The sequence below is a fragment of the Dermacentor variabilis genome, chromosome 7 (genome assembly GCF_050947875.1).
Source record: "Dermacentor variabilis isolate Ectoservices chromosome 7, ASM5094787v1, whole genome shotgun sequence".
Taxonomy (NCBI): domain Eukaryota; kingdom Metazoa; phylum Arthropoda; class Arachnida; order Ixodida; family Ixodidae; genus Dermacentor; species Dermacentor variabilis.
The window spans coordinates 126,587,949-126,610,056 of NC_134574.1; the positions used below are offsets into that span (position 1 = coordinate 126,587,949).

At 46.1% G+C, this 22,108-nt stretch overlaps 1 protein-coding gene across 1 annotated transcript in view; it reads left to right on the forward strand.

The window, feature by feature from the left end:
- Nucleotides 1–22,108, forward strand: part of LOC142588844 (phospholipid-transporting ATPase ABCA3-like) — a 125,278-nt gene that overhangs the window by 75,828 nt on the left and 27,342 nt on the right. The window contains exons 8-14 of the mRNA XM_075700663.1: nucleotides 7,047–7,306; nucleotides 9,793–9,995; nucleotides 11,287–11,596; nucleotides 15,228–15,381; nucleotides 18,387–18,512; nucleotides 19,866–20,123; nucleotides 21,723–21,979. Coding sequence (XP_075556778.1) covers nucleotides 7,047–7,306; nucleotides 9,793–9,995; nucleotides 11,287–11,596; nucleotides 15,228–15,381; nucleotides 18,387–18,512; nucleotides 19,866–20,123; nucleotides 21,723–21,979 — 1,568 coding nt within the window. The remainder of the gene's footprint in view (nucleotides 1–7,046; nucleotides 7,307–9,792; nucleotides 9,996–11,286; nucleotides 11,597–15,227; nucleotides 15,382–18,386; nucleotides 18,513–19,865; nucleotides 20,124–21,722; nucleotides 21,980–22,108) is intronic.

Sequence of the window (22,108 nt, forward strand, 5' to 3'; positions counted from 1 at the left end):
TATATTTACAGTATAGAATGTATCACGTATTGCGGCAACGTATCGTGCATCGCGCAAAGCTAGAACCAGCTAAAACTCTCCATTGAAGCGTATTTTCAAAAGCACGACCTTTCTAGAATGTACGCCGTTATACGCGTATAAGAGCGGACGGACTTAACCCAAGCTGGCGTTGTTAGTCAAGGATACCCGACTTTGTCAGAACAGTTCCGCGGAAGCCCGCAAGGTTGAGGAAGGTAAATAAAAGGGGGAAATCGTCGCCCAGCCTACTGTATGTAGCACTAAGCTACAAGGACGCTTTGTGTTTGAGAAAGACCTGTGCGTTTCTGTGGCTTCGTGGGGTGGATGACAATATGTCCCTTCCATACGATGATATCCTCGCCGCTTTCGTTGTCATCTATATTTAGCAAATAAGTGTTTTTTTATAGCATTGCCTTCTTTCTGGGCGTGCGAGTCTACTCGAAGGAATGTTTCGATTTACAAAACAATTTCTTGCTGCTACTGTTCCGGGTTCTTGATTGTCACTACATACACGTCCGAAATGTTCTTTGCTGACAGGACGAAGGCCTCTCCCATCGATATCCTCTTACCCCTATCCTGGGTCACCCAATTTCATTCTGCGCCCACAAATTTTATCATTTCACTACTTTGTCCCCTGGTCGTCCTCGACTGCATATTTCAATTCTGTTAGTGCTACTTGTTGGTCTAACAAACCACCGATTGTCGTCTGTACGCACAATTTATCCTACCCGACTCCAAGTCTTACTGTTAACACCGTCTGGATGATGTTGCACGGGTTTGCTCTCTCATTTCATGTTGCCATTTCCCTCTGAAATGGCCAAGTACTATACAAAGGCACAAATTAGGTCGAGCGAAAATGATAGATTTATTTTCGATAACGTCCGAGGTGTTAATATTATCGAAAACGGAGCTTTAGTGAGCGAGAAATTAAGGTAAATGTTGTAAATGGTTTAAAACTATATAGCGCGCCACGCTACAGTACTAGCCCAGGTGACATCGTAGCGCCTCATTACAAATTTCTCTAGTGCTCACCCACTGGTAGGAAAAGGATCATTGCAGCTGTATTATAACGCGGCAGAAAATGACAGTCGTCGCCTTAATTCTGTTCGGTTATTAGCTAAAAAACTCGTTGCCATTATAAATGACAACGGTGCGGATGTTCAAAGAGCTTCCTTTTCATTCGGCCTCGCACAGCCGATGCTCTCGCGTTTTATTTGTCAGTTTCGTTATACCGTATAGTACTGCGTTGGAACGGGATCTCGCATAACAGTTCGGAAAGTGGACGGAAAGTGGGTGGCTGACGTTGCAGCTCGGCCTCCTCCTTACAGAATTTCTCGAGGGATGGAAAACATGAATAATAACTGCATTGCCATTGTCAAAGATGCTGCAAACGTATTCTTGAACGCTGTGCACTGCCAAGACATGTCAAATATCTATTTTCCATAAAAGAATGTACTCGTACGTCTCAAAAATTGCGCCCGAAATAACTGATATCAATGCTTCCATATTTTCTGCCTATTTATTAAGTAAAGAAAATATCACATGAACTTTAAAACTATATCAGTTTGAAACCAGCAAAGCAGGACAAATATTTTAATTAGACTCTGTCATTCAAGAACTTTGTTTACATTTTTGTACATATCCAATGGCCAGGAGAAAATATCAATGACGCTGCCCTTTGTTCTAATGCATTGCGCAGGAGCAGCTGTCACCGGCCGTGTACGTATTGGGAGTAATTGCATCGGAATTATAGTCGCAACATAGAGTACATATAAAAAGCAGGAGTTCGGCAAAATGTACGAGGGCGAGTCAAATGAAAGTGAGCCAATGCGAATATATGACAAACGGGGTACTTTATTAAAAAGTAGTGTCGATGAGCATTTAGACATTTGTCCCGCTGGCAAACGAGTCGCGTGATTCCCGTCTCATAAAGCTCCATGGGTTGCTGCTTCAAAAATTCTGTAACTGGCTTTTTCACGTCATCGTCCGACACGAATCTGGTTCCATTGAGCTGTTACTTTCTTTTTTCAAATGCCCCAAAACGTGAAAGCCCCAAGGCAACAGGTATGGGCTGTATGGCGGATGTTGCAGCGTTTCCCTCGTGAACTTTGCCAGGTTATGTTAACCACATCAGCGACGTGGGGACGGGCATTGTCATGGAGCCAGTGACCCATTGCTGAATTTTTCGCGTGGTTTTTTCTTGATTGTGACACGCAGCGGATTAGACATTTCAAAATATCGGAAACGATTGATAGTCTCTCTAGGTTTAGCAAATTCGAGCAGTAATTGCCCTTGACGATCGAAAAAAAAAAGTGAACAGCACTTTTCCGGTGGGAATGAAGACCTTTGCTTTCTTTGGGGGTGGTGAATTTGAATGTTTCCACTGTAAGCTTTGCGGTCGTGTTTCCGGCCCGTAGTAGTGGCACCATGATTCTTACCCGGTCACAATTGCAGACAAGAAGTCGTAACCCTCATTGTTATACCAGATTAGATGAGTCAGAACAGCGCCGAACCTCTCCGTTTTCTGGCGGAGCTTCAAAATCTTGGGCATCCATTGCGCACCCAAGAGCCGATACCCGAGATGGTCATGAATTATAGTGTGACCTGAACCGTAACTGATGTTCACACAACCTGCCAGTTCTTCGATGCTTATCCTCCGTTCTTGTCCAATCAGCTCATGAACATTTGTAACTGTGTTGGGGGCGGTTGCATGGTGGCTTTGGCCCGGTCTTGGATCGTCTTTGAAACTTTCACGTCCTCCTTTGAACCGTTTGCTTCAACGCTTCGCAGTGGCCAATAAAATGCAATGTCCAATGCACACGGCAGCCATACGGCGACAAATTTCTTTTTGGGAAACACCTTCAGTTGTCAAAAATCTCACGACACCACGGTGGTCAACTTTTGGGGTGTCCGTTATGTCACGGAACCATGTTCAGAGCATTAAAAACCTTTATCCTCACACTTGCGTGTCACTTTTGTATGCCTGTGTGCTACGCGCACGCCTCGCACATAATGAACCGAACCGTTATTGCGAGGGGCGGGTTAGCTGATTTTAATTTGACTCCCCTTTGTACATTAGAAGACGCAATGGAATATACAAATGTGAAGATACAGCTTCATAAAGGGCAAAAGAGTGTCACTGGAAACAAAGTTCGCTGCACGTATACTCAAAATCACGCAACAAGATATTTAATTATACGCATAAGTCTCTAATAAATCTACGTATCTAAGCAAAAGTCAGTGATATAATACGTCAAACAAGGCAAATAAACATGTTGCGGCACCACAGATTCCCAGATCACAGCACCCCCTCCCTCCTTCCCTCTTGATGAATCGTGCGCGACAGAAGGCGGCGCGCTTCCTCCCCGCTTTTCTCCTTTGCGCGCACAAGACTGAGCCACCATCGTCGGCTCACCCATGCCACCCCACCCCCTGGTTTTCACTCGCACGTACAGTGCTCGGCGCGTAGTCACGATGTTATCGCCTTTGAACTTTATACGAAACTTGAGGGCGACGGCGATGGCAGTAATGCGCCTGGACTGTCCATATAATTGCTAACGCAATAATATGATAAGGGTATCCGGCAACTGAAGTGTCCCGTGGGCCATTACTTTCCGCAAAAGTAGAAGTAACAAAATCTAACTCTCACCAAGCGACAATTTGAAGCACGGAAACAATGTTTTCTTTTGTGTGTGTGTGTGTGTGTGTGTGTGTGTGTGTGTGTGTGTGTGTGTGTGTGTGTGTGTGTGTGTGTGTGTGTGTGTGTGTGTGTGTGTGTGTGTGTGTGTGTGTGTGTGTGTGTGTGTGTGTGTGTGTGTGTGTGTGTGTGTGTGTGTGTGTGTGTAGGGCGGGGGCAGGGAAATGAAAAAAAAAGTGCAAAGGAAAGCATGTTGGCCACAATCGAATGCCAACTTTGGGCACCTAATGTGGCTAGGGAAGGAACATCGAAGAAAACGTGAGACGCTTGGTCCACAGAGAACCGTGCGCATACTGCTCGGTATCCGACACCGGCGAGACAAAATTGTCCGGAGAGGTTGCGTTCAAGCGAACGCGTTGCAAGCCGTCGAGTCGCCGCAGTGATGGCGGCGAGCGACCATTCTTTTTTTCACCTGCTAGCCAGAAAGCGTCCAAAACTCTGCCAGGCAAAAATCCACTCGGCCAGAGAAAAACAAATGCACATCGAAGTGCGTCGCGCGGGGGTTGGGGCAACACGAGAAAAGCGCGTGCGCTTGGCTGGCTCTGGTTGCCCGCGGGTAGCGAGAACAAACAAGAGAGGCTCAATGTGTCCTCGCGAATTAAAGTCGAAGTAGAAAAATAAATAAGAACGTAGTTGCCTTTCCTGGCTTTAGTGTCTTGACATAGGTGCTTAGGCGCAGGTGAAAAAAATAAGTCGATATTCTTTTCTGCGACGCTTCGTCCCATCGGAATCGCTGCCTGCTTTGTCAACTTGTCTGATAATGTAAACACATGGCTTGTGCAGTTGTATGGTCCGATGTACGACTTTCAGAAAGTCAACGCACCTTTGGCGTTAAATGTTTATGGCAACATTAAACCGACGAAGTTCCTGAATTGAAAATCTAAATAAAGCGTGACTTTCGAAATGTCAATGTGCCTTTCGCATCAGAAGTTTATGCGAATTTTATTCCCATAAAGTTTCGGAGTTGAAATGTATGCGCTCCGTAGATTCCGCGGCCTTTTGCGAGGTGCCGCGACGAGCCCGCTCGCCATCAGAACGCCCTTGAAATTTTGCTCGGATGGGGCTCCTTGCGTTATGTGACTCCCGGTGCATTTGCGTTGCCGTGAAATCCAGCCCGATTTTGCAAAGATTCGCGCTGAAATGTCTTTTCCAGCGTGAAAAAGAGATTCTGGACAAAAGCCATCATGGTTTCCGGCGATGGGGTTGTTTTGGTCGGCGGTGAATGACAGCTCGGAAAAATTTGGGGGGGGGGGGGGGGTGAGGAAGGGCTGAAGCCTCATTGACCCTGATTGGAACCCTGATTGGAACCATATATATATAGCCCGTTTGCGACATATTCCTGACGCGGCCGCGTTGAACAAGGTCCGCACACCTGCCGAGTAAAAGGTCACTGTGGTATTCTCATTTCGGGCGCGACTACATGACTACAGTCGCGGCGCGTTTGCGAAATGGACTTTCCCACACATGTCGCACGTGACGTTCAAAACACGCACGAAATAAGCGTCGCATGTGGTTGCTGCGGGAGAGAGAGCTTGCAGGGGCTGTTGACGGATGATTATGTACCACCCCTTTACGACAAAGATTAAAGGGCTGAGGATTTGTGCACTATGGAAAGAAGAATGATAGGTGTAACGTTAAGGGATAAGAAAAGAGCTGATTGGGTGAGGGAACAAACGCGAGTTAATGATATCTTAGTTGAAATCAAGAAAAAGAAATGGGGGCATGGGCAGGACACGTAATGAGGAGGGAAGATAACCGATGGTCATTAAGAGTTACGGAATGGATTCCAAGGGAAGGGAAGCGTAGCAGAGGGCGGCAGAAAGTTAGGTGGGCGGATGAGATTAAGAAGTTTGCATGGAAAACATGGCCACAATTAGTACATGACCGGGGTAGTTGGAGAAGTATGGGAGAGGCCTTTGCCCTGCAGTGGGCGTAACCAGGCTGATTATTATTATTATTATTATTATTATTATTATTATTATTATTATTATTATTATTATTATTATTATTATTATTATTATTATTATTATTATTATTATTATTATTATTATTATTATTATTATTTGTGCACTTATTGGCACCGTGGTCGGGGCGTAAGCGCCGGGAATTTTAGCGGCGCAACTGAAGAGCTTGTCCTATAGCACTTCCTTAGTTTCCTGCACTTGCAGTGCGCGTTCTACATTTCATATCGACTTTTTTCAACAGCGAGATATCCGTGCGCCCGCCAACGCGTGCCTCCCGAACGCGCAGATCCTATACACGGGACAGTGTCGGCTTACAGGATGCGTGGAGCCACTTATGTTCTCGAACATGTGCGTATAGTATCGTTAGTACGGCGTAATGCAAGAATTCAGCTCGGTTGTACTGACAGCGATAGTATTGTAGCTTAACTTGGGAGCCCCCTGTGATTGTTCTTCTTTTCCCCCATGAATTCCATAATTGGCATAGGTCGCCGTTACGCCGCCTCTCGGGTTGGGCGCTGTGTCGTTTCGGGACGTTAAACCCAGTCAATCAATTAATCAGTAATTACATCACTAAATTAGTCAACCAGTCAGTCAGTCAGTACAGCGTGTATCATACCGATAGATGCTCGTGCTGCTTCTGGACGTTAAACACATCTAACGCAATCAGTGGGCCAATATATCACTCAATCGGTTAACCAATTGGTCCATAATTAGTCAATTATGTTAACTCAGCTATATGACTACGGTGTGCATCGCATAGCCCAGGGTTACCTTAGGCCGTTTAACACATTCAATTAACTGATGAATCCAAGCACTGAATGAGTCAGTACCCGCTGTGGTAGCGCAGTGGGTGCTAAGCCCGAGGGCACGCGGTCACATCCCGGCCACGACGACCGTATTTCGATGGGAGCGAAATGCGAAACGCCCGTGTGTCGTGCATATGGTGCACGCTAGGTAATCTCAGGTAATCTCAGGTAATCTCTACCGCGTGCCTCATAATCGTATCATGGTTTCGGCACATAACACCTCAGGATTTCAATTTTAATGAGCCACTCAAAATCGCCCACAAAATTAGTAAATCATTCATTCAGTTATATAACCGCAGCATCTATCCTATAGCTCCCGTGTTGCTTTGAGAATGTTAATGCATTCAGTTAATCGAGCAAGTCACTCTGTCTATCGGCCAATGATTGAAGCGAACAATCCAATCAGTCAGCCAATCTGTAGTTCAGTCAATGGGTGAAGCAGGTGAATCGATCCATTTACCAAGCAAGTGGGGGGGGTAAAGCAATTAGATGTCGGGCCATTTGGCATTGTGGAGGCTCGCCGCTTCTTCAGTAGCTCAGTAATATCGTCCCCATCTACAGCGCACCACGTGAAGACCATGGCGACCGTGAAGTCCTCGCCGGCCTCCCTGTGGGCGCGCACCCGGGCCGTGTTCGTGAAGCGCGCCATCCACGCGTGGCGCGAGAAGCGCATGCCGCTCTTCAGCTGGGTGCTGCCCCAGTGCCTGCTCACCGTGCTCTTCCTGCTCGAGATCTGGGGCCTGCACGGAAGCACGCGCGACGTCGTGCACGCGGGCGACACGCTCAAGTACACCTTCCCGGACATCATCGGCATCGCGCATGTGAGCGGGATTGCGTTGGATCGGATTCGATTCGGTGGATTAGACGGACAGACGTATAAATGGATGGATGGATGGATGGATGGATGGATGGATGGATGGATGGATGGATAGATAGATAGATAGATAGATAGATAGATAGATAGATAGATAGATAGATAGACAGACAGACAGACAGACAGACAGACAGACAGACAGACAGACAGACAGACAGACATATAGACAGACAGACAGACAGACAGACAGACAGACAGACAGACAGACAGACAGACAGACAGACAGACAGACAGATAGATAGATAGATAGATAGATAGATAGATAGATAGATAGATAGATAGATAGATAGATAGATAGATAGATAGATAGATAGATAGATAGATAGATAGATAGATAACAGACAGACAGACAGACAGACAGACAGACAGACAGACAGACAGACAGACAGACAGACAGACAGATAGATAGATAGACAGACAGATAGACAGATAGACAGATAGATAGATAGATAGATAGATAGATAGATAGATAGATAGATAGATAGATAGATAGATAGATAGATAGATAGATAGATAGATAGATAGATAGATACTCAAGTGCAGTTTTCCGGGTGTCATGCGCTCGCGAATGTGAGAGGGAGTAGATAGATAGATAGATAGATAGATAGATAGATAGATAGATAGATAGATAGATAGATAGATAGATAGATAGATAGATAGATAGATAGATAGATAGATAGATAGATAGATAGATAGATAGATACTCAACTGCAGTTTCCCGGGTGTCATGCGCTCGCGAATGTGAGAGGGAGTGTAAGATTGATATGTAGGTGGGTAGACATTTAGATAAACTGCGTGCTGTACATGTAGATAAGCGATAGCGGTATAAGCAAATATCCGAATACTTTCGTAAGAGGGGAACCATCCACATCAAATCAGCATAACCGCCCACCTACATAAACATACTTTAATGCCAACGACGTTCTGGGAATAATAAATAAATAAATAAAATTATTTGCCGGTCATCTTGAACACGATATGTTTCCTTTGAGGTGTTTCCTGTCCACTTATTTTTCACCAATGAAAGTGAATTAAATCGAAACAATACAAGCTTACAGGAAGACAGTAGTAGTAGTAGTTAGTAGTTAGTAGTAGCAGCACAATAATAATAATGATAGTAATAATAATCAAGCAATCAATCAAAGGTGTTTGAAAGCGTTTTGGCGTATGAAAGCGTTTTTGGCGTACATGGCGGCGGACGGACGAATCGGCTAGCCGTATACAGCTTCGCTGTAAAATTACTGAAACAATTTTTCCAGCAATGTGAGTCTCCCTCGTCCGTGACTGTGGCAAGAAGCTAATTCCTGTGGCACTTTGTTAAAGTAAATCTCTTGCTTGGGCTGGTTGGTTCATGCTTGAATGAGTAAGGAGCAAGGCGCAATAGGCCAGGACAGAAGAAGAACCCAAACGACAGGACCGGCGACACCCCGGTCCTGTCGCCTTGCGCTTTACTCATTCAAGCACTTAGACACGCCGTGCACGTAACATTTACTGAGGCGTTGTTCTGAGAAACAATGAATCAATCAGGTCGGCCGAAATCACCACCGGGTACGTAAGTGCGGCAATATTTTTGGGACATAGATATTTTAACTGTTTGGTTCCAAAAGCATATCGAAATTGGACATGCGTGAGAACGAAAAAAATCATTTTCACCAATTGACGTGCCTTACGATACGAATTTTCTAAGAGGGTCGTCAGTATGCTGTCAGCCCTATGACGACGAAAAAAAAAGATACCTCGAGTGCAGAGTACGCCAAAAAAGTGAGCAATCAGTTTTCTGAAACAGTACCTGTGGACAGCGGCCGAACACTTCTTGTTCGGCCATTGTTGATTACCCAATAAATTGGCTTGTATAAGTTGAGTCAACTTCGTAGCTACGTGCTTTTTCTGCTCATTCTGCTCTATGAATACGCATCTGGGGAATCGAAGGCATTTATTTGACTCAAGAATTACGGGAGATTTTGGTGTCGTTAAATCGAGGCTTTACCGTGCATGTGTGCGTGTATGTATGTATGTATGTATGTATGTATGTATGTATGTATGTATGTATGTATGTATGTATGTATGTATGTATCTACGCAGTAGGTAAGTACGCAAGTATGTATGTATGCATGTACGTACGTACGCAGTACGTAAGTATGCAAGTATGCAAGTATGTATCTATGTATGTATGTATGTATGTATGTATGTATGTATGTATGTATGTATGTATGTATGTATGTATGTATGTATGTATGTATGTATCTACGCAGTAGGTAAGTACGCAAGTATGTATGTATGCATGTACGTACGTACGCAGTACGTAAGTATGCAAGTATGCAAGTATGTATGTATGTATGTATGTATGTATGTATGTATGTATGTATGTATGTATGTATGTATGTATGTATGTATGTATGTATGTATGTATAAAAGTGCCATCCTTTCGCGCAGGGCTTCGCGCAAGCTGACTCCGAGGAGCAGAAATTTCGCGAGGAGATCCTGGAGACAATGTTCCAGCCCGCGATCCAGTACACCGTGGAGCGCCTGCCGCTGACCACGGACATCAACACCTACCTGCTGGACATTGCCAGCGACAAATTGTTCAAATACGTTTTTAACCTGCACTTCGGCTACCAGATGACTAAGGCGACCGGGTATGTGGCGTCGTATTGGTTAAACGCGAAATGCTTTTAGCTCCCGTTGTCGGCGACCCTCAATTGACCTTGAGCCAGAAGCCAGAGCCGTTATCCGGGCATCGTTGCGAGAACGAAACGAGATCATCCGGACAACCGGTCAAAACTTGAGAATATGCGGTGTCTGGCCCCCAGCCCTTTGTACAGGGTCACATTACATGCGCAAGTTACTGCTCAAACAAGTTACAAAAAAAATTTTGCTTCCGAGTTCTTTCTAATATTTGTTCACGATATCACTGTAGCTGTCATTCTTTTTGTACGACCCGCCGTGGTTGCTCAGTGGCTATGGTGTTGGGCTGCTGAGCACGAGATCGCGGGATCGAATCCCGGCCACGGCGGCCGCATTTCGATGGGGGCTAAATGCGAAAACACCCGTGTGCTTAGATTTAGGTGCACGTTAAAGAACCCCAGGTGGTCAAAATTTCCGGAGTCCTCCACTACGGCGTGCCTCATAATCAGAAAGTGGTTTTGGCACGTAAAACCCAAAATATTATTGTTATCTTCTTGTACGCTGAAGTTATGTCATTTCTCATAGCGACGTTCAAAAGGGAGATACAGTGCACCATACACTTGACTGACATATTTCGGCGGTCAGGCAGGGTTGCCTGTTCAACGCCAGCGGTCCGTGTGTTCCGCGGCGCAGGTACCGCGCTGCCTTGTTCGAGAGAGACACTAGTTGCGAATTTTAGTTTTGGAAAAAAAAGAAAGAAGAAAATTCATGGTTTCCTTCGTCACTGGTCATTAGCTCAGACGCCACTGTGTAACCGCGTTACCATCGGGATGGACAGCGCAGCGCAACCGATGACAATAACGAAAAAACAAAATGAAATAAATTGTCACGGAATAGGGCATCGGCTTTCCCGAAATTTAAGAGAAAAAAAAAAGAAACTGTGGGCCTCGAGCACATTTACTGCGACAACTGCCGACGGACGCCGCCATGTTTGTTTCTCAAATAATGGCGCTGTCTTCTCTAAAGGCACGACGTCGTCTTGCTCCGTCTGTCCATCTCAATTATTTCACTATATTTTGCTTGGTCTGTCTCTGTCCGTGTTTGTTCCGTCTGTACCTTTCTGTCTTTCTCCCCCTCTCTGTGCGTGTGCTTGTTTGTTTGTGTGTGTGTGTGTGTGTGTGTGTGTGCGTGCGTGCGTGCGTGCGTGCGTGCGTGCGTGCGTGCGTGCGTGTGTCTGGCTGGCTGGCTGGGTGGCTGGCTAATGACGGCGTTCTGGTTCCCTCGCCCGCTCCCTTCGCACAGGACCGTGCTGTGGTACAACGGCCAGATCCAGCACACGGCGCCGCTGGTGATGACGGCGTTCAACACGGCGCGGCTGCGCAACATCACCAAGAACTTTAAGGCCAAGCTTAGCTTCAACGTGGCGGCACCGCCGCGCCAGGTTCACGGCCAGGGCGTCAAGTCGACCAAGGCCGAGACTGAGCCGATTCGGAGCCAGAACACGTACCGCGAGGTGCTGCCCAAGGTGCTCCGCTCCGTCTTCCTGCCGCTCGTCTCGAGCCTGATGTGCAGCAACTTCGTTCTCTTCCCGATCGCCGAGAGGGCTCTGCTGGTGAGTCCGACTGCTACGAAATTTCGCTTTAGCTAAATATGTCATAAGTCGGTAGTGTATACTACGGAGACAACTCTCTATGGCTAAGCTGCAAGTCTGGCGATTCTATAATTTGCTTATTAGCAGCATTTAAAAATCGCCTAAGACTACGCATGCACTGTAGCCACTAGCATACATGACGTATTTCCCAGCACGTCGCCTCCGATATATCGTTTAGTGCACCGCGGGTGCCGCGGACGAGCCCCAATCTCGAAGGTCATGCCGAGGAAGCTCGTGTTCTGAGTCTCTGTGAAAAAATGTGTAATTTCTGCATTTATATATAATAGCAGTTATAGTTACAGAGATATATAACAGCAATTATATGGACACTCCAGGCGAATTTCCGCCGTCGCCGTGATGTTCTATATAAAGTCCAAGTGCGATAACATCGTCACCGCGCGCCAAATGCTGTAGGCGCGCGGGGAAGCTCGCGAGGATGAGTCGAGGAGGAAGGCGACTTGATGCAGCGGTGTCTTCTCGCGCCCGCAAGGGAGGAAAGCGGGGAGGCTACACTCCGTCTTTTCACGCGAGCAAGAGAGAGATTTGCGCGCGCTAGAAGAGGGGAAAAGTTAGTGCGCATCTCCGTTTTTATCCGGTGCAGCATCTTGGAGGTAATCTACGGTGGTTTCAAAGGCGAAGCGGCCCGAGATAGCTGTGTTGCGTTCTCGTACGCCTATTCGCGCTTTCCAGATACGCTAGCGCCGCCGCGCGGATTTTTTTCGGAACCCGGGAGGGGGTGATGGATTTCCCGCTCACGTGGTTTCTGCAGCTGTGATGGCGTTTTGGTACTCTTGCATATGGAAAAGAAAGAAAGACAGTCGACCAGCGAAGAGCAAAAACGCATGTGCAGTGTGCCACAATGCACAAATCGTGCAATATTGTGAAAAGTATTAGGAAAAGCACCACTTTCCAAAAGAAAAAAAGAAACGGAGGAAGTTGCCGGCGATCAAGCTCCGCATCGGGAAGCAGGTGAGCGAGGAAATGGTCATATGTAGCGAGCATTTAAACAAAGACGACTTCTTTTGGGGCCCCCTTGGTGAATGTAGTTGACTGTTGCTCAACGATTTCATTATATTTTTGTGGCGAGCCCTTACGAAAGCGGCTGAGCAGAAACGCCGTGCCTTCGCTCAATATCCCGCTGCGGTCCCACGAAGCAAGAGTGAGACCTATAGGGTTGCCCGAAGAACGCCCTCTCCAGATACGCTAGCGCCGCCGCGCGGATTTTTTCGGAACCCGGGAGGGGGTGATGGATTTCCCGCTCACGTGGTTTCTGCAGCTGTGATGGCGTTTTGGTACTCTTGCATATGGAAATTTAAGTACGCAAGTGTCACCGTTCATTAAGTTTTCTGTCTGCACTCTCGCTGTTTCGGCCAATACTCTGCGACGGTGCCTGACGCTGCGTCGCGAGCATTGCAAACTAGAGAACGTATTCCGCAACTGTTCTTAGTCGTTTTGTGTGAGAATGAAACAGGCGGTCTATGCACAAGGCGCTCGTTTTTCTTTTTTTTTTGGCTGTAGTAAAACGTGTTTTGTCTTAAAGCCGCTCTTCTATAACAATGTTGCAGGAAACAATGGCCAGGACTACGTACCTGAAGCGGTCATTTATGAAGATTGCGCGTGCGAGCTGGCATCTTATTATTATTGTTATTGCTGGTTATTATCTGGCATCTTATTAACAAGCATTGCGCAACTAAGCCGGTGCATGGAGTCATTTAGCTCGTCGCGAATGCACAACGTTTATTTTACGCAGCGGCATGGGGTGTACAAGCTTTATTTACATCCGAGCGCTGCCGATTAAGTGCTTGGCGTCAATTCTTGTACATCACGTATAGATTACAAAACGCAAAGGAGAAATGGTGACCTTTAAGGCGCCGGTTACGTCGCAGACTTGAACGTTTACAGTATGCGGCTGGGCCTCTCACGCCGCTTGTCTGCAGGCAGAGCCACTCGACCTGGACAGCCGCGCTTGTAGTCTCTTGCACTTCACACCATATTATATGGCGAGTGTTAAACGTAGCCTCTCCCGCTACAGCGCATATCAGCGTTTCCTTAGCAATGTCAGGGATCGCGCTTAGAGATACCAGAGGCCCGTAAGCCTCCTGCTTCTGGAGATGCGCACGCTTTCGTATCGCCTCCATCACCTCTATTCCCCGCCATATTGAAACGTTCTCCGCGCCACCTATAGGCGCTGGAAAGTGCGAACAGTTCGCGTTGGAGCGAGAGGCAGCACGAAGGACAATTCACTCGCCGCTTCTGGCACTCTCCATCGCGCCAGCATTCTGACAACGAGTGCCCGCGGTGATCGAGTGCGATGGGTTCATGTGTGCCATTGTGCGCGCGACAACGTGCGTATTAATTAATTTTAGAAAACAAATGCGCATGCTTACAGCATTTTATGCAGCTGATAAAAGTGCTACCTTTATTTGGTATAGCTGTATAATAATTTGCTATCGCAATCAATGCTTCGCATTTCGGGCGCAACAACGATTTCTGTCACGCATTCCCTCGTGTTACAAACGTAACATTTTCTCACGAAGGCTGTTCTGTTTACACTATGTGTAACTAGGGCCATAATTTTTGTTTCAGCTGGCCTTTGATATCTAACGGCTTGGGCGAGTTCGTATGTGACTCCGTACACACTTTATATACGTAGCTCACGATAACCAAGCACGAACAGAACATGTATGTGGACACGCGTACCCCTGGCTTTCATCTGATCCTTTATTGGCTTATAAACCTTTGCTAAATAAATACATTCGCCGCATTCGCATTTCATATTCTAATCAAATATTATTGAAACGGAACTGTTAGCTAGGCTCGGTAAACTTTGTATCAAAACCATCAATCATGAAGAAAAAATATGAAGACTCCACGGTAGTCATGAAGAGAGATCAACGTTCCAGCCGTCTGTCGTGTCGTACCATGGCAGAGCGTATAGACTCCTTTCGCGGTGATCCCGTGGGCGCCGCCATGTTTCATCACGTGGCGACGCGTCCATTGCTTGCCTCAGCTGCCTCTGTTGCCTCCGGGATTACAATGGATATGCATGACGCCGGTGCAGCTCAGCAAACCCCTGTTTCGGCAGATATCGTAGACGGGGATTAGGTGTACGACACGAAGCATAGGCCTCAGCTTCAAAGGACATGTAAGTGCTTCCGGAGCTCGTTGCGGCTTGTCCAAACTGTCCGAGCAGCGTATACGGTGTTTGTATCAAAAGTTGACCTATAGAAATTAATCCCAAGCTGTCCAAACTTTCCGCTTATGAACTGAGTCCGGGTCATTGTGTTCTGCTCTTCGTTCTTTATCTGCCAAACACTTTGAAGCAGCGGCTTGTCATGTTTCTGACTCATTAAAGCTCCTCGGCATGGTCACTATGTCACTGTTCCTTTTCCACCTAATATCGCTCGCTTTTGTCATGGTTCTAGTTGCGCCGTGGACCTTAAGAGTTCCTGCAACTGTATCGGCGACCGTGTTGTCTAAGCGGGCAACTGCTGCGCTATATCGTCGATGTGGTGGAACATTAAAAAGAAAAAAGAAGACCAAATTATGTTCCACGCACAGGCCCGAACCATTGCGTCGTCGCCATTCGCAGGTGAAGCACCTGCACCTGCTGACGGGCCTGAGCACGTTCCTCTACTGGGTCCTCAACTTCGTCTTCGACTTCCTCTTTTACATCGTCACCGCCCTTTGCGTGCTCCCTCCGCTGTGGCTGTTCCAGGCTGGCGCGCTCTCCGTCACCGACATCAGTGAGTCACCGCGTGTATCTCTATAGAGTGTGCTAGAATATATTCTACTATGGTCGCGGGATCGAATCCCGGCCACGGCGGCCGCATTTCGATGGGGGCGAAACGCGAAAACACCCGTGTGCTTAGATTTAGGTGCACGTTAAAGAACCCCAGGTGGTCAAAATTTCCGGAGTCCTCCACTACGGCGTGCCTCATAATCAGAAAGTGGTTGTGGCACGTAAAACCCCAAATATTATTATTATTATTATAGAGTGTGCTAGAATATATTCTACTATATCCTCCTGGGACCCGAAGACTGCTCGAGGACGTGACCTGGTCGCTGGGGTAGGTGTGCTAACGGGTGAAAACATCGAAAAATGAATTGAATATACTGAGTTTTTTTTTTTTTTTAACGGTAAACGAAATGTTAAATCACATGTGGCATGTAGCGCAAGTTTACCCATTCACCTGCATTTCTAGAAGAGGCGGACGTTAGTTAACATACAGCAAATAAAAATGCATAAAATTGAATAATAAAAAATTATAATCTTACTAACAATGAATTTAGCGCGAATATTGCAGTTCACCCATTGAAGCCAGTGACTTTATAAACCACACCCTCTTGGTAGGAATTTAGAATCAAGCACCAGTTTTGAAATAAGCGCTGTCAAACTTGCATTAAAAATGCGGTGTTTCTCACAGACTTCTTTAACACAATGCGTTTTTTATGCACTGAAGCTCTAAATTTACTGGAACAGCAATGCTTCTCGTCTCAAATTTTTGTAATGCGTATCTGGAAACTGGTGTCATCCTCAGAATTTGTTCCAAGCACATACGTCTTTTGAAGTCATCGGCTACAATTCGTAAATTGCAATATCAACTGTAAGTTAACTAGTTTAGAACTTAATTAGTGAATCTTTGTGAATTAGTCAAATATTCGTTTTGATTTCTAGTGCCTGCCTCTGAGAGTAATATAATTCAATAATTAGGTTTGTGCTACGTACCCTGGGTATTATATATTTTAGTTCTGTAAGAATAAAGAAGAAAAAAACGCCCCGTATTGCACTCATCGATTTGGTCGTCCAATCGAATAGTCGGTATTCGTAAACACCAATATTTTTTGGAGTAGTTTTCGTATAAATTGTATGTTCTTGTATGCACCATAAAACACGAAATTCGAGCACAATTTTGATAACTTTCATCATGGCGACCACAGTTGCACAATGGAACACGGTATACTTCGCTCATAAAGCCACACTTTCTTTCTATACTGCTATCATCAACTTGTAACGGATTTCCAGAGTGACGCCAGTTCGGAGATTGCGCCATCAAACTTGCCCTAAATATTCACTGTTGTTCCACTTATTTTTTAGCAAAACGTCCTTTCATGCACTGAACCACAAGAATCACTGGAACGCCCATGTATTTCGTTCCACACTTTAATAAATAGTATCTCGAAACTGGTGTCATCCTTGAAATTAACTTCAAGTGGATACGTATTGCAAGCTCACTAGCCACAATTCGTAAATTGCAATATGTGCCGTGAGGCAATTAACTAAGAAGTTAATTATTGATTTTTAAAAAAATTATTTGAATACGTATTTCGATTTCTCGTGCTAGCAATGTGCACCTCTTCGAACTCGTGGATGAGAATCATGCTATCTGCCACAGGTGATTTTTAAATATTCCGTAAGGCTTACAAATGATCCCCCTGTATATTTACCGTTTACATTGTTACGACTAGATACGTTGCCCTGTCTTCTTGCCATTACTTGCATTTATCTGCACTAAACTTTTTAACAACGGGTCCCCTACCAGTCGTGTACTGTGGGATCTCCTTCTGAATGCATACGCTGTGCAAGTATTTACTCACGAGTAAATAAACTTTGATTTGGAGTCAGAATGTAGAAAACCGTTCGCCTAGGGTGCGCAATGCGATTAGACGAGTCTCTCTCGATGTAGAATTGGCAATAACATTAAGGTTATTTTGCATGCAGTAAGCTAGTCTTGCACCGAGCAATGACTCAATAACATTAATATTTATTAATATCTAAGTAAACAATTGTGGTCTGTAGCACGAAGCATCCAACGATATGCCGGTTGTTTCGGCGAACAAGTTCAATATGTTTTTTTTTTTTTTAGATTCCCTGTGGCAGTTAGCATAATTCCATTCCGTAAGTAGTCGAAGAGGCGGACATGCACAAAAAAATTGATATGCTTAATCGACCACTTAACAAAAAGTTACTGATTAAATTGTTATCTAACTACCTTATGGCACATATTGCAATTTAAATATTCTATGCGGGGAGCCGGCAAGGCGGATCCACTCAGAACGAATTCTCAGGATGACACCAGTTTCGAGATATTTATTCTCGAGCTTTGCGGAGAAATGCTTTGGCGTTCCAGTTACTTTTGTGCCTCATTGTATAAAATGACGTTTGTTAAGAAAGTGAGTGGAACGACAGTGCATTTTTACTGCAGGTTTGACAGCGCATATCGCGTAAATGGTGTCATCCACACAATCATTTACAAGTGGATGTGCATTAAATGAAATTAAGAGGTTTTACGTGCCAAAACCACTTTATGATTATCAGGCACGCCGTAGAGATGGACTCCGGAAATTTCGACCACCTGGGGATCTTTAATGTGCACCTAAATCTAAGTACAAGGGTGTTTTCGCATTTCTCCCCCTTCGAAATGCGGCCGCCGTGGCCGGGATGCGATCCCGCGACCTCGTGCTCAGCAGCCCAATACCATAGACACTGGCAACGACGGCGGTTGGATGTGCATTGCAGACTCACCCGCTAGGATTTGTAAATTGCATTATGTGCCACGAGGTAATTAGTTAAAATTTTCGTTAGACAATGTCGCTATTAGTCGATTATCCATTTCAATTTCTGGCGCAAGAAATGTCCGCCGCTTCGAGCAGACCAATTCATTGACTAGAATTGTGCTATCTACCACTGGTAATTTTTTTTTTAAATTTGAAAGTCTTTGCTGTAACAACCTTTACCTATTTTTCACAGGCCTTATCTTCTCGCTGAACCTGCTGCACGGATACGCGGCGCTTCCGTGCATCTACCTGGCGTCGTTCCTGTTCGATAACCCGGGACAAGGCTGTTCCACGCTCGCCATCGTCACGTTCATCTTATGTGAGCTTCAAATCACCAGCACCCATCTGTCCTATTTTTTTAAAAAGAAGTTAAGAAGCCATTCCACCCTTTGAAGGTGGTTGACTAGCGAAGCTATTATGGTGGTGTAAATTATGTTGGTATAGAGTTTTGTTCGTATGTAACTATACATATAATTATGTATGTGTCATTTATGCCAAATACACCGAAATATCAGGATCGCACTACGTCACGCACTACGTCACGCACTACGTCGCGCACTACGTCATGTACTACGTCACGCACTACGCCATACATGCACAGAGCGACCGCCGAAATGCTTTTACGACGCCGCTCTAAAGACTCAGGTGCAGTCGACGCAGCTGCGAAATCTATCACAGAACTACTAATACTAAAAATTCTTACCCAGTTTTTTCACGCATCTTATGATGCAGCTCACCCATTTTCTCAGTCCTGAGAAGAAGGCTGAGGTCTCCATTTGATTTGTTGGGCTCCTCGGAGTCCTTGTCCGGACAAGGACTTTCGCTGAGGATACCCAATTTTTGAAATAAATCATGCCATGTGTTTCGCGCATGATAGCCTGAGTTGCTTATGCGCCATAAAACCCAATACAATACAATACAATACAATACAATACAATACAATACAATACAATACAATGCAGCTGCGACGGAGCGCCGTTTAGAGGCAGGTGGCCGTTACACCGAGCATCGACGCGAGCGACGATATGCGTTGACCGGGGCGCAGTCAGAAGGAGGACACGAAACAAAGCACGTTTGTTGGTAATTTGCGATTGAGCATATTTCCTAGTTAATTAACTGAATGAAACTCGGAAGGACTAGAGTTTTATTCCAGCGGACAAACACAGGACTGTCCGTGTATTGTCCGTGTGCTGCCCATGTATTGACAGCAGACGCGAATTCCACGATATTTGCATAACTTCACTGTCAACTACGTAGCTACAAAAAGTAAACGAAACTCGGCGTAATTTTATAGTCGTCTTAGTGGATAATTATCATGTAATTTGTTTCGGTATAGTTAGGATTAAAGAAGAGATACAGCCTTTTTCTATTGCCATACTACCTCCGTAGATGTCCATGTATTGACAGCAGACGGGAATTCTGCAACGTTTACAAGTTCACTGCGAACTAACTAATTATGACAAGTAAACGAAACTCGGCGGGCAGGGTGGCCAGGACGACTGTCCGGCTCCGCAATCGCTTCAGCCGCACGCCGTCTCTCGGAAAACCGTGGTAGCCTCCGCGATCTGTTACTGCGTCTAGGAGACAAGCGTCGCTAGGGCGTGCATCTCGAACGCCACCTTGTGACGGTGGGGCTGCGTTGGATCGCGCGCGCGCACATCTCTGGGCCCAGCGTCCGTCGGCTGCCTGGGCGAGGTGTTCATGGAGCACTACGCAGAAGAAGTGAACAGCGCCGCCGTGTCTTTCGTCATCGGCACGGCGCGCCAGGCCGTGCGGCTGCTGCCCTCTTGCTCCTACTCGCGCGCCATGACCAAGGTGCTGCAGCTGGCCGCCGAGAGCTCGGTGTGCCAGCTCGGGGGAGCCGAGCTGGAGAGCCAGTGCAACATCAAGGTCACCGAGACGAAGCTCTCGCTCAAGCGGTGCTGCGAGCGTGAGTATCGACATCGCTCCGCTCCGTGTACTACTTACTACATGCGACGACGCGTGGAAGAGTAGTTATAAATCTTTGTGGCTGGGTAGGGCTACTGTCTATATATAACCTCCTATATGAATACAACAAGAGCAGATTGGGTGAGGCAACAAACGCGGGTAAACGACATCTTAGTTGAAATCAAGAAAAAGAAATGGGCATGGGCCGGACATGTAATGAGGAGGGAAGATAACCGATGGTCACTAAGGGTTACGGACTGGATTCCAAGGGAAGGGATGCGTAGCAGGGGGCGGCAGAAAGTTAGGTGGGCGGATGACATTAAGACGTTTACAGGGACAACATGGCCACAATTAGTACATGACCGGGGTAGTTGGAGAAGTATGGGAGAGGCCTTTGCCCTGCAGTGGGCGTAACTAGGCTGATGAAGATGATGATGATGATGAGGGCTACTGTCTATAAAGTGCACGGCAACGGGGAAAATCGTTTCGCCCCTCGTCAGCTGCATCGAGTTTGACGAGTGTTGTTGCATTTGCGAGGAAGAAGGTGATGATCTAGTGACCAATTTGTTCACAGCCTTGGCGCTCTTTGGCCACTTCTGGCCCTTGCGCCACTAAACTCCCATCATCATCATCATCATCATCATCATAGTTTTGTTTTAATTTGTGTCGTAAATTTTTTATCAATGTGTTAAAAATTGAGTAACAGGTTTTCTGCTCTGAAGTCGGCAATAAAAAAGGCTGTCACAATTCAATACACTGCAGCTTTTGAGACATCTAAAGCAGACCACCTTGATGTATTATCTGCCCCTCTGGAGCATACGACTAATTTTCGAGGTAACCTCTTGCAAACCCGCTTTACTTTCTCTAACAGGTGTGCGTTGCAAGATTGCGATATGAGCTTCTGGTGCAGAGTTACGAATCTTTAAGCGCCGGGCAGATTCCCGCATGACGAATTTCCCGCTCAGATATGCCATGTTTCGCGCGTAACTTGAGCCAAAAATTTTAAACTGTGCATGTGCCACGTGGGTGGAAAAAACCTAGGTAACGTTTTTTGCCGCCGCTTGGAGCAATTCAGACTATTTTTCGCATTTGGCCCAATTACATAATGAGTTATCAAACGTTAATCAGCTGCTGAAATATTCAGAGCAAAAATATCATTGAGAAAATTGTACATCATCCTGAAAAATTCCACGATCCAGTTTTCACTTGTTCAGTACGCAGTCGGATCGGTTCCTCTTTCGTATTTTTTGGGGGCTTTGTTTCAAGCTTGGAAAAAAAAAACAAAGCTCTTAATTTAGAGTCTACTGAGGGATAAAAAGCTCGATCGGGAGTTATGTTGAAGACGGCGTACAATTTCATCATTACTCTTTTGGCTCTGGACGTAGTATTCGAGCAGTTGAATAATTACGAACCAATCATGTAATTGGGAGAAATAACAAGATATACTCTGACTTGTTACAACTAGCGGCGAACATTATTATCTTGCTTCCGTCCAGCTACGTAGCACGTGCACACATACACATTATTTAAATTTTGGCACGAGTATAGTATAGACACGCACTGTATGCGTGTGCGATAAGAGAGTCTTCTTCTCCCGCAGACATGTACAGTGCCAACCGGACCAGCTACCTGATCCACCCGTTCGACAAGCACCCGTACTCGGCCTACTACGAGGTCGTTGCGCTGTCGTTTCAGGGCGCCGCGGTGTTCTTCCTGCTGCTCTTGTTCGAATTCATCAGGAAGCAACTCGAGCGGGAGCTGACGGCGCTCGACAACGAGGCGTACCAGGCGGCGCAGGCGGCACCGCAGTATACCGCCGCCAATGCTGCAGACCGAGCCGCGCCGGACGGGAAGAAGGTTGCGCCCCGTTGCTTATCTCGCTTGCTTGCTCCCTTGCTTGCTTGCTTGCTTGCTTGCTTGCTTGCTTGGTTTATTCAAGGCAACTACCCGCCGTGGTTGCTTAGAGGCTGTGGTCTTGGGCTGCTA